Source organism: Saccoglossus kowalevskii, chromosome 16 (genome assembly GCF_978046115.1).
Source record: "Saccoglossus kowalevskii chromosome 16, keSacKowa6.1, whole genome shotgun sequence".
In the NCBI taxonomy this organism is placed as follows: domain Eukaryota; kingdom Metazoa; phylum Hemichordata; class Enteropneusta; family Harrimaniidae; genus Saccoglossus; species Saccoglossus kowalevskii.
Window position 1 is genome coordinate 31952897 of NC_140656.1, and position 16686 is coordinate 31969582.

Below are 16686 nucleotides of genomic sequence, written 5' to 3' on the forward strand. Positions count from 1 at the left end.
TACCTTCATATATACAGGTTCCATGATATAACCATACCTTGAAATATACAGGTTGCATGATATCCATACCTTCATATATACAGGTTCCATGATATAACCATACCTTGATATATACTGGTTCCATGATATAACCATACATTGATATATATAGGTTGCATGATATAACCATACATTGATATATATAGGTTGCATGATATAACCATACCTTGATATATATAGGTTGCATGATATAACCATACCTTGATATATACAGGTTTCATGATATAACCATACCTTGATATATACAGGTTGCATGATATAACCATACCTTGATATATACAGGTTCCATGATATAACCATACCTTGATATATACAGGTTGCATGATATAACCATACCTTGATATATACAGGTTGCATGATATAACCATACCTTGATATATACTGCTTGCATGATATAACCATACCTTGATATATACAGGTTCCATGATATAACCATACCTTGATATATACAGGTTGCATGATATAACCATGCCTTGATATATACAGGTTGCATGATATAACCATACATAGATATATATAGGTTGCATGATATAACCATACCTTGATATATATAGGTTGCATGATATAACCATGCCATGATATATACAGGTTGCATGATATAACCATACATTGATATATATAAGTTGCATGATATAACCATACATTGATATATATAGGTTGCATGATATAACCATACCTTGTTATATATACGTTGCATGATATAACCATACCTTGATATATACAGGTTGCATGATATAACCATACCTTGATATATACAGGTTGCATGATATAACCATACCTTGATATATACAGGTTGCATGATATAACCATACATTGATATATACAGGTTGCATGATATAACCATGCCATGATATATACAGATTCCATGATATAACCATGCCATGATATATACAGGTTGCATGATATCCATACCTTCATATATACAGGTTCCATGATATAACCATACCTTGATATATACAGGTTCCATGATATAACCATACCTTGATATATACAGGTTCCATGATATAACCATGCCATGACATATACAAGGTTCCATGATATAACCATGCCATGATATATACAGGTTCCATGATATAACCATACCTTGATATATACAGGTTCCATGATATAACCATACAGGTTCAATAATATAACAATGCCTCGATATATACAGGTTGCATGATATAACCATACCTTGATATATACAGGTTCCATGATATAACCATACAGGTTCAATAATATAACAATGCCTCGATATATACAGGTTGCATGATATAACCATACCTTGATATATACAGGTTCCATATTATAACAATGCCTCAATATATACAGGTTGCATGATATAACCATGCCTCGATACATAAGGTTCCATGATACAACCATACCTTGATATATACAGGTTCCATGATATAACCATACCTTGATATATACAGGTTCTATGATATAACCATACTTTGATATATACAGGTTCTATAATATAACCATACCTTGATATATACAGGTTCTATGATATAACCATGCCTCGATACATACACGTTCCATAATATAACCATACCTTTATATATACCTTGATATATACAGGTTGCATGATATAACCATACATTGATATATACAGGTTGTATGATATAAACATACCTTGATATATACCTTGATATATACAGGTTCCATGATATAACCATACCTTGATATATACAGGTTGCATGATATAACCATACCTTGATATATACAGGTTCCATGATATAACCATACCTTGATATATACAGGTTCCATGATATAACCATGCCATGATATATACAGATTCCATGATATATACAGGTTCCATGATATAACCATACCTTTATATATACAGGTTCCATGATATAACCATGCCATGATATATACAGATTCCATGATATAACCATGCCATGATATATACAGGTTCCATGATATAACCATACATTGATATATGCAGGTTCCATGATATAACCATACAGGTTCAATAATATAACAATGCCTAGATATATACAGGTTGCACGATACAAACTTACCTTGATATATACAGGTTCCATGATATAACCATACGTTGATATATACAGGTTCCATAATATAACAATGCCTCGATATATACAGGGTCCATGATATAACCATGCCTTGATACATAAGGTTCCATGATAGAACCATACCTTGATATATACAGGTTCCATGATATAACCATACCTTGATATATACAGGTTCCATGATATAACCATACCTTCATATATATAGGTTCCATGATATAACCATACCTTGAAATATACAGGTTGCATGATATCCATACCTTGATATATACAGGTTCCATGATATAACCATGCCATGACATATAGAAGGTTCCATGATATAACCATGCCATGATATATACAGGTTCCATGATATAACCATACCTTGATATATACAGGTTCCATCTTATAACAATGCCTCAATATATACAGTTGCATGATATAACCATGCCTCGACACATAAGGTTCCATGATACAACCATACCTTGATATATACAGGTTGCATGATATATCCATACCTTGATATATACAGGTTCCATAATATAACAATGCCTCGATATATACAGGTTGCATGATATAACCATGCCTCGATAAATAAGGTTCCATGATACAACCATACCTTGATATATACAGGTTCGATGATATAACCATACCTTGATATATACAGGTTCCATGATATAACCATACCTTGATATATACAGGTTCCATGATATAACCATACCTTGATATATACAGGTTGCATGATATAATCATGCCTCGATATAGACAGGTTTCATGATATAACCATACCTTGATATATACAGGTTGCATGATATAACCATACCTTGATATATACAGGTTGCATGATATAACCATACCTTGATATATACAGGTTGCATGATATAAGCATACCTTGATATATACAGGTTGCATGATATAAGCATACCTTGATATATACAGGTTCCATGATATAACCATACCTTGATATATACAGGTTCCATGATGTAACCAATACTCGATATATACAGGGTCCATGATATAATCATACCTCGATATATACAGGTTCCATGATATAATCATACCTCGATATATACAGGGTCCATGATATAACCATATCTTGATATATACAAGGTTGCATGATATAACCATGCCATGATATATACAGGTTGCATGATATAACTATACATTGATATATCCAGGTTCCATTATATAACCATAACTTGATATATACAAGTTGCATGATATAACCATGCCTCGATACATACAGGTTCCATAATATAACCATACCTTGATATATACAGGTTCCATGATATAACCATATTTTGATACATACAGGTTCCATAATATAACCATACCTTGATATATAAACAGGTTCCATGATATAACCATACCTCGATATATACAGGGTCCATGATATAACCATACCTTGATATATACAGGGTTCATGATATAACCATACCTTGATATATACAGGTTTCATGATATAACCGTACATTGATATATACAGGTTCCATGATATAACCATACCTTGATATATACAGGTTCCATGATATAACCATACCTTGATATATACAGGTTCCATGATATAACCATACCTTGATATATACAGGTTCCATGATATAACCATACCTTGATATATACAGGTTGCATGATATAATCATGCCTCGATATAGACAGGTTCCATGATATAACCATACCTTGATATATACAGGTTGCATGATATAACCATACCTTGATATATACAGGTTGCATGATATAACCATACCTTGATATATACAGGTTCTATGATATAACCATACTTTGATATATACAGGTTCTATAATATAACCATACCTTGATATATACAGGTTCTATGATATAACCATGCCTCGATACATACACATTCCATAATATAACCATACCTTTATATATACCTTGATATATACAGGTTGCATGATATAACCATACATTGATATATACAGGTTGTATGATATAAACATACCTTGATATATACCTTGATATATACAGGTTCCATGATATAACCATACCTTGATATATACAGGTTGCATGATATAACCATGCCATGATATATACAGATTCCATGATATATACAGGTTCCATGATATAACCATTCCTTTATATATACAGGTTCCATGATATAACCATGCCATGATATATACAGGATCCATGATATAACCATACATTGATATATACAGGTTCCATGATATAACCATGCAGGTTCAATAATATAACAATGCCTAGATATATACAGGTTGCACGATACAAACATACCTTGATATATACAGGTTCCATGATATAACCATACGTTGATATATACAGGTTCCATAATATAACAATGCCTCGATATATACAGGTTGCATGATATAACCATGCCTCGATACATAAGGTTCCATGATAGAACCATACCTTGATATATACAGGTTGCATGATATCCATACCTTCATATATACAGGTTCCATGATATAACCATACCTTGATATATACAGGTTCCATGATATAACCATACCTTCATATATACAGGTTCCATGATATAACCATACCTTGAAATATACAGGTTGCATGATATCCATACCTTCATATATACAGGTTCCATGATATAACCATACCTTGATATATACTGGTTCCATGATATAACCATACCTTCATATATACAGGTTCCATGATATAACCATGCCATGACATATAGAAGGTTCCATGATATAACCATGCCATGATATATACATGTTCCATGATATAACCATACCTTGATATATACACGTTCCATCTTATAACAATGCCTCAATATATACAGGTTGCATGATATAACCATGCCTCGACACATAAGGTTCCATGATACAACCATACCTTGATATATACAGGTTGCATGATATATCCATACCTTGATATATACAGGTTCCATGATATAACCATATTTTGATACATACAGGTTCCATAATATAACCATACCTTGATATATAAACAGGTTCCACGATATAACCATACCTCGATATATACAGGGTCCATGATATAACCATACCTTGATATATACAGGTTCCATAATATAACAATGCCTCGATATATACAGGTTGCATGATATAACCATGCCTCGATAAATAAGGTTCCATGATACAACCATACCTTGATATATACAGGTTCCATGATATAACCATACCTTGATATATACAGGTTCCATGATATAACCATACCTTGATATATACAGGTTCCATGATATAACTATACCTTGATATGTACAAGTTGCATGATATAACCATGCCTCGATACATACACATTCCATAATATAACCATACCTTTATATATACCTTGATATATACAGGTTGCATGATATAACCATACATTGATATATACAGGTTGTATGATATAAACATACCTTGATATATACCTTGATATATACAGGTTCCATGATATAACCATACCTTGATATATACAGGTTGCATGATATAACCATACCTTGATATATACAGGTTTTATGATATAACCATACCTTGATATATACAGGTTGCATGATATAACCATGCCATGATATATACAGATTCCATGATATATACAGGTTCCATGATATAACCATTCCTTTATATATACAGGTTCCATGATATAACCATGCCATGATATATACAGGATCCATGATATAACCATACCTTGATATAAACATACCTTGATATAACCATACCTTGATATATACAGGTTCCATGATATAACCATACCTTGATATATACAGGTTCCATGATATAACCATACCTTGATATATACAGGTTGCATGATATAATCATGCCTCGATATAGACAGGTTCCATGATATAACCATACCTTGATATATACAGGTTGCATGATATAACCATATCTTGATATATACAGGTTGCATGATATAACCATACCTTGATATATACAGGTTCTATGATATAACCATACTTTGATATATACAGGTTCTATAATATAACCATACCTTGATATATACAGGTTCTATGATATAACCATGCCTCGATACATACACATTCCATAATATAACCATACCTTTATATATACCTTGATATATACAGGTTGCATGATATAACCATACATTGATATATACAGGTTGTATGATATAAACATACCTTGATATATACCTTGATATATACAGGTTCCATGATATAACCATACCTTGATATATACAGGTTGCATGATATAACCATACCTTGATATATACAGGTTCCATGATATAACATACCTTGATATATACAGGTTGCATGATATAACCATGCCATGATATATACAGATTCCATGATATATACAGGTTCCATGATATAACCATTCCTTTATATATACAGGTTCCATGATATAACCATGCCATGATATATACAGGATCCATGATATAACCATACATTGATATATACAGGTTCCATGATATAACCATACAGGTTCAATAATATAACAATGCCTAGATATATACAGGTTGCACGATACAAACATACCTTGATATATACAGATTCCATGATATAACCATACGTTGATATATACAGGTTCCATAATATAACAATGCCTCGATATATACAGGTTGCATGATATAACCATGCCTCGATACATAAGGTTCCATGATAGAACCATACCTTGATATATACAGGTTGCATGATATCCATACCTTCATATATACAGGTTCCATGATATAACCATACCTTGATATATACAGGTTCCATGATATAACCATACCTTCATATATACAGGTTCCATGATATAACCATACCTTGAAATATACAGGTTGCATGATATCCATACCTTGATATATACAGGTTCCATGATATAACCATGCCATGACATATAGAAGGTTCCATGATATAACCATGCCATGATATATACATGTTCCATGATATAACCATACCTTGATATATACACGTTCCATCTTATAACAATGCCTCAATATATACAGGTTGCATGATATAACCATGCCTCGACACATAAGGTTCCATGATACAACCATACCTTGATATATACAGGTTGCATGATATATCCATACCTTGATATATACAGGTTCCATAATATAACAATGCCTCGATATATACAGGTTGCATGATATAACCATGCCTCGATAAATAAGGTTCCATGATACAACCATACCTTGATATATACAGGTTCCATGATATAACCATACCTTGATATATACAGGTTCCATGATATAACCATACCTTGATATATACAGGTTCCATGATATAACTATACCTTGATATATACAAGTTGCATGATATAACCATGCCTCGATACATACAGGTTCCATAATATAACCATACCTTGATATATACAGGTTCCATGATATAACCATATTTTGATACATACAGGTTCCATAATATAACCATACCTTGATATATAAACAGGTTCCATGATATAACCATACCTCGATATATACAGGGTCCATGATATAACCATACCTTGATATATACAGGTTCCATAATATAACAATGCCTCGATATATACAGGTTGCATGATATAACCATGCCTCGATAAATAAGGTTCCATGATACAACCATACCTTGATATATACAGGTTCCATGATATAACCATACCTTGATATATACAGGTTCCATGATATAACCATACCTTGATATATACAGGTTCCATGATATAACCATACCTTGATATATACAGGTTGCATGATATAATCATGCCTCGATATAGACAGGTTCCATGATATAACCATACCTTGATATATACAGGTTGCATGATATAACCATACCTTGATATATACAGGTTGCATGATATAACCATACCTTGATATATACAGGTTGCATGATATAAGCATACCTTGATATATACAGGTTGCATGATATAAGCATACCTTGATATATACAGGTTGCATGATATAACCATACCTTGATATATACAGGTTCCATGATGTAACCAATACTCGATATATACAGGGTCCATGATATAACCATACCTCGATATATACAGGTTCCATGATATAATCATACCTCGATATATACAGGGTCCATGATATAACCATATCTTGATATATACAAGGTTGCATGATATAACCATGCCATGATATATACAGGTTGCATGATATAACTATACATTGATATATCCAGGTTCCATTATATAACCATAACTTGATATATACAAGTTGCATGATATAACCATGCCTCGATACATACAGGTTCCATAATATAACCATACCTTGATATATACAGGTTCCATGATATAACCATATTTTGATACTTACAGGTTCCATAATATAACCATACCTTGATATATAAACAGGTTCCATGATATAACCATACCTCGATATATACAGGGTTCATGATATAACCATACCTTGATATATACAGGTTCCATGATATAACCGTACATTGATATATACAGGTTCCATGATATAACCATACCTTGATATATACAGGTTGCATGATATAACCATACATTGATATATACAGGTTGCATGATATAACCATACATTGATATATACAGGTTCCATGATATAACCATACCTTGATATATAAACAGGTTCCATGATATAACCATACTTTGATATATACAGGTTGCATGATATAACCACACCTTGATATATACAGTTTCCATGATATAACCATACGTTGATATATACAGGTTGCATGATATAACCATACGTTGATATATACAGAGTGCATGATATAACCATACATTGATATATACAGGTTGCATGATATAACCATGCCTTGATATATACAGGTTCCATGATATAACCATATCTTGATATATACACGGTTCCATGATATAACCATACCATGATATATACAGGTTGCATAATATAACCATACATTGATATATACAGGTTCCATGATATAACCATACCTTGATATAGACAAGTTGCATGATATAACCATGCCTCGATACATACAGGTTCCATAATATAACCATACCTTGATATATACAGGTTCCATGATATAACCATACTTTGATACATGCAGGTTCCATAATATAACCATACCTTGATATATACAGGTTGCACGATACAAACATACCTTGATATATACAGGTTCCATGATATAACCATACGTTGATATATACAGGTTCCATAATATAACAATGCCTCGATATATACAGGGTCCATGATATAACCATGCCTTGATACATAAGGTTCCATGATAGAACCATACCTTGATATATACAGGTTCCATGATATAACCATACCTTGATATATACAGGTTCCATGATATAACCATACCTTCATATATACAGGTTCCATGATATAACCATACCTTGAAATATACAGGTTGCATGATATCCATACCTTGATATATACAGGTTCCATGATATAACCATGCCATGACATATAGAAGGTTCCATGATATAACCATGCCATGATATATACAGGTTCCATGATATAACCATACCTTGATATATACAGGTTCCATCTTATAACAATGCCTCAATATATACAGTTGCATGATATAACCATGCCTCGATAAATAAGGTTCCATGATACAACCATACCTTGATATATACAGATTCCATGATATAACCATACCTTGATATATACAGGTTCCATGATATAACCATACCTTGATATATACAGGTTCCATGATATAACCATACCTTGATATATACAGGTTGCATGATATAATCATGCCTCGATATAGACAGGTTTCATGATATAACCATACCTTGATATATACAGGTTGCATGATATAACCATACCTTGATATATACAGGTTGCATGATATAACCATACCTTGATATATACAGGTTGCATGATATAAGCATACCTTGATATATACAGGTTGCATGATATAAGCATACCTTGATATATACAGGTTCCATGATATAACCATACCTTGATATATAGAGGTTCCATGATGTAACCAATACTCGATATATACAGGGTCCATGATATAACCATACCTCGATATATACAGGTTCCATGATATAATCATACCTCGATATATACAGGGTCCATGATATAACCATATCTTGATATATACAAGGTTGCATGATATAACCATGCCATGATATATACAGGTTGCATGATATAACTATACATTAATATATCCAGGTTCCATTATATAACCATAACTTGATATATACAAGTTGCATGATATAACCATGCCTCGATACATACAGGTTCCATAATATAACCATACCTTGATATATACAGGTTCCATAATATAACCATATTTTGATACATACAGGTTCCATAATATAACCATACCTTGATATATAAACAGGTTCCATGATATAACCATACCTCGATATATACAGGGTCCATGATATAACCATACCTTGATATATACAGGGTTCATGATATAACCATACCTTGATATATACAGGTTCCATGATATAACCGTACATTGATATATACAGGTTACATGATATAACCATACCTTGATATATACAGGTTCCATGATATAACCATACCTTGATATATACAGGTTCCATGATATAACCATACCTTGATATATACAGGTTGCATGATATAATCATGCCTCGATATAGACAGGTTCCATGATATAACCATACCTTGATATATACAGGTTGCATGATATAACCATACCTTGATATATACAGGTTCTATGATATAACCATACTTTGATATATACAGGTTCTATAATATAACCATACCTTGATATATACAGGTTCTATGATATAACCATGCCTCGATACATACACATTCTATAATATAACCATACCTTTATATATACCTTGATATATACAGGTTGCATGATATAACCATACATTGATATATACAGATTGTATGATATAAACATACCTTGATATATACCTTGATATATACAGGTTGCATGATATAACCATACCTTGATATATACAGGTTGCATGATATAACCATACCTTGATATATACAGGTTCCATGATATAACCATACCTTGATATATACAGGTTGCATGATATAACCATGCCATGATATATACAGATTCCATGATATATATAGGTTCCATGATATAACCATTCCTTTATATATACAGGTTCCATGATATAACCATGCCATGATATATACAGGTTCCATGATATAACCATACATTGATATATACAGGTTCCATGATATAACCATACAGGTTCAATAATATAACAATGCCTAGATATATACAGGTTGCACGATACAAACATACCTTGATATATACAGGTTCCATGATATAACCATACGTTGATATATACAGGTTCCATAATATAACAATGCCTCGATATATACAGGTTGCATGATATAACCATGCCTCGATACACAAGGTTCCATGATAGAACCATACCTTGATATATACAGGTTGCATGATATCCATACCTTCATATATACAGGTTCCATGATATAACCATACCTTGATATATACAGGTTCCATGATATAACCATACCTTCATATATACAGATTCCATGATATAACTATACCTTGAAATATACAGGTTGCATGATATCCATACCTTGATATATACAGGTTCCATGATATAACCATGCCATGACATATAGAAGGTTCCATGATATAACCATGCCATGATATATACATGTTCCATGATATAACCATACCTTGATATATACACGTTCCATCTTATAACAATGCCTCAATATATACAGGTTGCATGATATAACCATGCCTCGACACATAAGGTTCCATGATACAACCATACCTTGATATATACAGGTTGCATGATATATCCATACCTTGATATATACAGGTTCCATAATATAACAATGCCTCGATATATACAGGTTGCATGATATAACCATGCCTCGATAAATAAGGTTCCATGATACAACCATACCTTGATATATACAGGTTCCATGATATAACCATACCTTGATATATACAGGTTCGATGATATAACCATACCTTGATATATACAGGTTCCATGATATAACCATACCTTGATATATACAAGTTGCATGATATAACCATGCCTCGATACATACAGGTTCCATAATATAACTATACCTTGATATATACAGGTTCCATGATATAACCATATTTTGATACATACAGGTTCCATAATATAACCATACCTTGATGTATAAACAGGTTCCATGATATAACCATACCTCGATATATACAGGGTCCATGATATAACCATACCTTGATATATACAGGTTCCATAATATAACAATGCCTCGATATATACAGGTTGCATGATATAACCATGCCTCGATAAATAAGGTTCCATGATACAACCATACCTTGATATATACAGGTTCCATGATATAACCATACCTTGATATATACAGGTTCCATGATATAACCATACCTTGATATATACAGGTTCCATGATATAACCATACCTTGATATATACAGGTTGCATGATATAATCATGCCTCGATATAGACAGGTTCCATGATATAACCATACCTTGATATATACAGGTTGCATGATATAACCATACCTTGATATATACAGGTTGCATGATATAACCATACCTTGATATATACAGGTTGCATGATATAAGCATACCTTGATATATACAGGTTGCATGATATAAGCATACCTTGATATATACAGGTTCCATGATATAACCATACCTTGATATATACAGGTTCCATGATGTAACCAATACTCGATATATACAGGGTCCATGATATAACCATACCTCGATATATACAGGTTCCATGATATAATCATACCTCGATATATACAGGGTCCATGATATAACCATATCTTGATATATACAAGGTTGCATGATATAACCATGCCATGATATAACCATAACTTGATATATACAAGTTGCATGATATAACCATGCCTCGATACATACAGGTTCCATAATATAACCATACCTTGATATATACAGGTTCCATGATATAACCATATTTTGATACATACAGGTTCCATAATATAACCATACCTTGATATATAAACAGGTTACATGATATAACCATACCTCGATATATACAGGGTTCATGATATAACCATACCTTGATATATACAGGTTCCATGATATAACCGTACATTGATATATACAGGTTCCATGATATAACCATACCTTGATATATACAGGTTGCATGATATAACCATACATTGATATATACAGGTTGCATGATATAACCATACATTGATATATACAGATTCCATGATATAACCATACCTTGATATATAAACAGGTTCCATGATATAACCATACTTTGATATATACAGGTTGCATGATATAACCACACCTTGATATATACAGTTTCCATGATATAACCATACGTTGATATATACAGGTTGCATGATATAACCATACGTTGATATATACAGAGTGCATGATATAACCATACCTTGATATATACAGGTTGCATGATATAACCATGCCTTGATATATACAGGTTCCATGATATAACCATATCTTGATATATACACGGTTCCATGATATAACCATACCATGATATATACAGGTTGCATGATATAACCATACATTGATATATACAGGTTCCATGATATAACCATGCCATGATATATACAGATTCCATGATATAACCATGCCATGATATATACAGGTTCCATGATATAACCATACATTGATATATACAGGTTCCATGATATAACCATACAGGTTCAATAATATAACAATGCCTAGATATATACAGGTTCCATGATATAACCATACCTTGATATATACAGGTTCCATGATATATCCATGCCATGATATATACAGGTTACATGATATAACCATACCTTGATATATACAGGTTCCATGATATAACCATACATTGATATATACAGGTTGCATGATATAACCATACATTGATATATACAGGTTGCATGATATAACCATACCTTGATATATAAACAGGTTCCATGATATAACCATACATTGATATATACAGGTCCCATGATATAACCATACATTGATATATACAGGTTGCATGATATAACCATACCTTGATATATACAGGGTGCGTGATATAACCATACCTTGATATATACAGGTTGCATGATATAACCATACCTTGATATATACAGGTTCCATAATATAACCATACCTCGATATATACAGGGTCCATGATATAACCATACCTCGATATATACAGGTTCCATGATATAACCATACCTCGATATATACAGGGTCCATGACATAACCATATCTTGATATATACACGGTTCCATGATATAACCATACCATGATATATACAGGTTGCATGATATAACCATACATTGATATATACAGGTTCCATGATATAACAATACCTTGATATATACAAGTTGCATGATATAACCATGCCTCGATACATACAGGTTCCATAATATAACCATACCTTGATATATACAGGTTCCATGATATAACCATACTTTGATACATACAGGTTCCATAATATAACCATACCTTGATATATAAACAGGTTCCATGATATAACCATACCTTGATATATACAGGTTCCATGATATATCCATGCCATGATATATACAGGTTACATGATATAACCATACCTTGATATATACTGGTTCCATGATATAACCATACATTGATATATACAGGTTGCATGATATAACCATACATTGATATATACAGGTTGCATGATATAACCATACATTGATATATACAGGTTGCATGATATAACCATACCTTGATATATAAACAGGTTCCATGATATAACCATACATTGATATATACAGGTTGCATGATATAACCATGCCTTGATATATACAGGTTCCATGATATAACCATACGTTGATATATACAGGTTGCATGATATAACCATACATTGATATATACAGGGTGCATGGTATAACCATACCTTGATATATACAGGTTCCATGATATAACCATGCCTTGATATATACAGGTTCCATGATATAACCATACATTGATATATACAGGTTCCATGATATAACCATGCCTTGATATATACAGGTTCCATGATATAACCATACGTTGATATATATACAGGTTGCATGATATAACCATACATTGATATATACAGGGTGCATGATATAACCATACCTTGATATATACAGGTTGCATGATATAACCATGCCTTGATATATACAGGTTCCATGATATAACCATACATTGATATATACAGGTTCCATGATATAACCATGCCTTGATATATACAGGTTCCATGATATAACCATACGTTGATATATACAGGTTGCATGGTATAACCATACATTGATATATACAGGGTGCATGATATAACCATACCTTGATATATACAGGTTCCATGATATAACCATACATTGATATATACAGGTTGCATGATATAACCATACATTGATATATACAGGTTGCATGATATAACCATACATTGATATATACAGGTTCCATGATATATCCATGCCATGATATATACAGGTTACATGATATAACCATACCTTGATATATACAGGTTCCATGATATAACCATACATTGATATATACAGGTTGCATGATATAACCATACATTGATATATACAGGTTGCATGATATAACCATACGTTGATATATACAGGTTGCATGATATAACCATACATTGATATATACAGGGTGCATGGTATAACCATACCTTGATATATACAGGTTCCATGATATAACCATGCCTTGATATATACAGGTTCCATGATATAACCATACATTGATATATACAGGTTCCATGATATAACCATACGTTGATATATACAGGTTGCATGATATAACCATACATTGATATATACAGGGTGCATGATATAACCATACATTGATATATACAGGTTCCATGATATAACCATGCCTTGATATATACAGGTTCCATGATATAACCATACGTTGATATATACAGGTTGCATGACATAATCATACATTGATATATACAGGGTGCATGATATAACCATACCTTGATATATACAGGTTGCATGATATAACCATGCCTTGATATATACAGGTTCCATGATATAACCATACATTGATATATACAGGTTCCATGATATAACCATGCCTCGATATAAATAGGTTCAATAATAAAAGCCTGCTTTGATATATATAAGATCCATGATATAAGCGTGTCTTGCGGTATATCATGAAGCTCAAAATTGCAAATGAATTCAAATGAAATGGGGGGCACCTGGACTATGGGTAAAAGAGGTTCCATGATTTGTCACCGCCGTGCAGCGCGTTAGCACGTCAGCACGTTAACACAATATCAACCACATGTTATGGTAACGTTTTGCGCCCTCTAGTGAGAAGCGCTTATGTGACGTAAAATGGTGTGTGGATATAAGTAATGTGGCGTTTTGTGACGTACCACCATACTATGATATTCATTTCAGACGTATTTGTCGGAAAACGAAAGTAAAATGTTTGAAATCATTTGGCCAGAGCAGGCGCAATCACTAGTTGTCGGGAACAAAATATGCTTGTCGTGGGCGCTTATTTAAACATTTTTCGCATCATTCATATAGCTTTCTTTAACTTTTATTTTGTTTATATTATACTGATTTACTTTTTTTATAGACGTATTTTTCATGGATCCATTGATTCTGAAGGCACCTTCCGGGTAAAGGCATTAAACCTTGGCGGGGACAAAGACTCAAGTCACGCGTGAATCTGTGAGACTTGGACGACAAGCGAAGGACGGCGTACAATTTCAGCGAATCCATGATGTGAGACCGCAATATAAAGTACGGACTACGAACCCTGCAGTTAATTAAGTATATTGACATTTTGCATAGTTCTGCGGCTTTCAGACTTTGTTTTGGACAATGTTCGGCGCATATAGTGACATCACTAGATTACAAGCGCACATACCTTAATAACAAACGTGGGATTATCAAAGATAAGCTTGCCCAATACATTAAGAATACAAGTG

The 16686-nt window shown here is 32.7% G+C and overlaps 1 protein-coding gene across 1 annotated transcript in view; it reads left to right on the plus strand.

Moving 5' to 3' along the window:
• LOC144345457 (uncharacterized) overlaps nt 1-16686 on the plus strand; it is a 34505-nt gene extending 17819 nt beyond the window's left edge. Inside the window, exon 2 of the mRNA XM_085491667.1 lies at nt 16332-16686. Within this exon, the coding sequence (XP_085347793.1) occupies nt 16332-16422 (91 nt within the window). The 3' untranslated portion in view covers nt 16423-16686. The remainder of the gene's footprint in view (nt 1-16331) is intronic.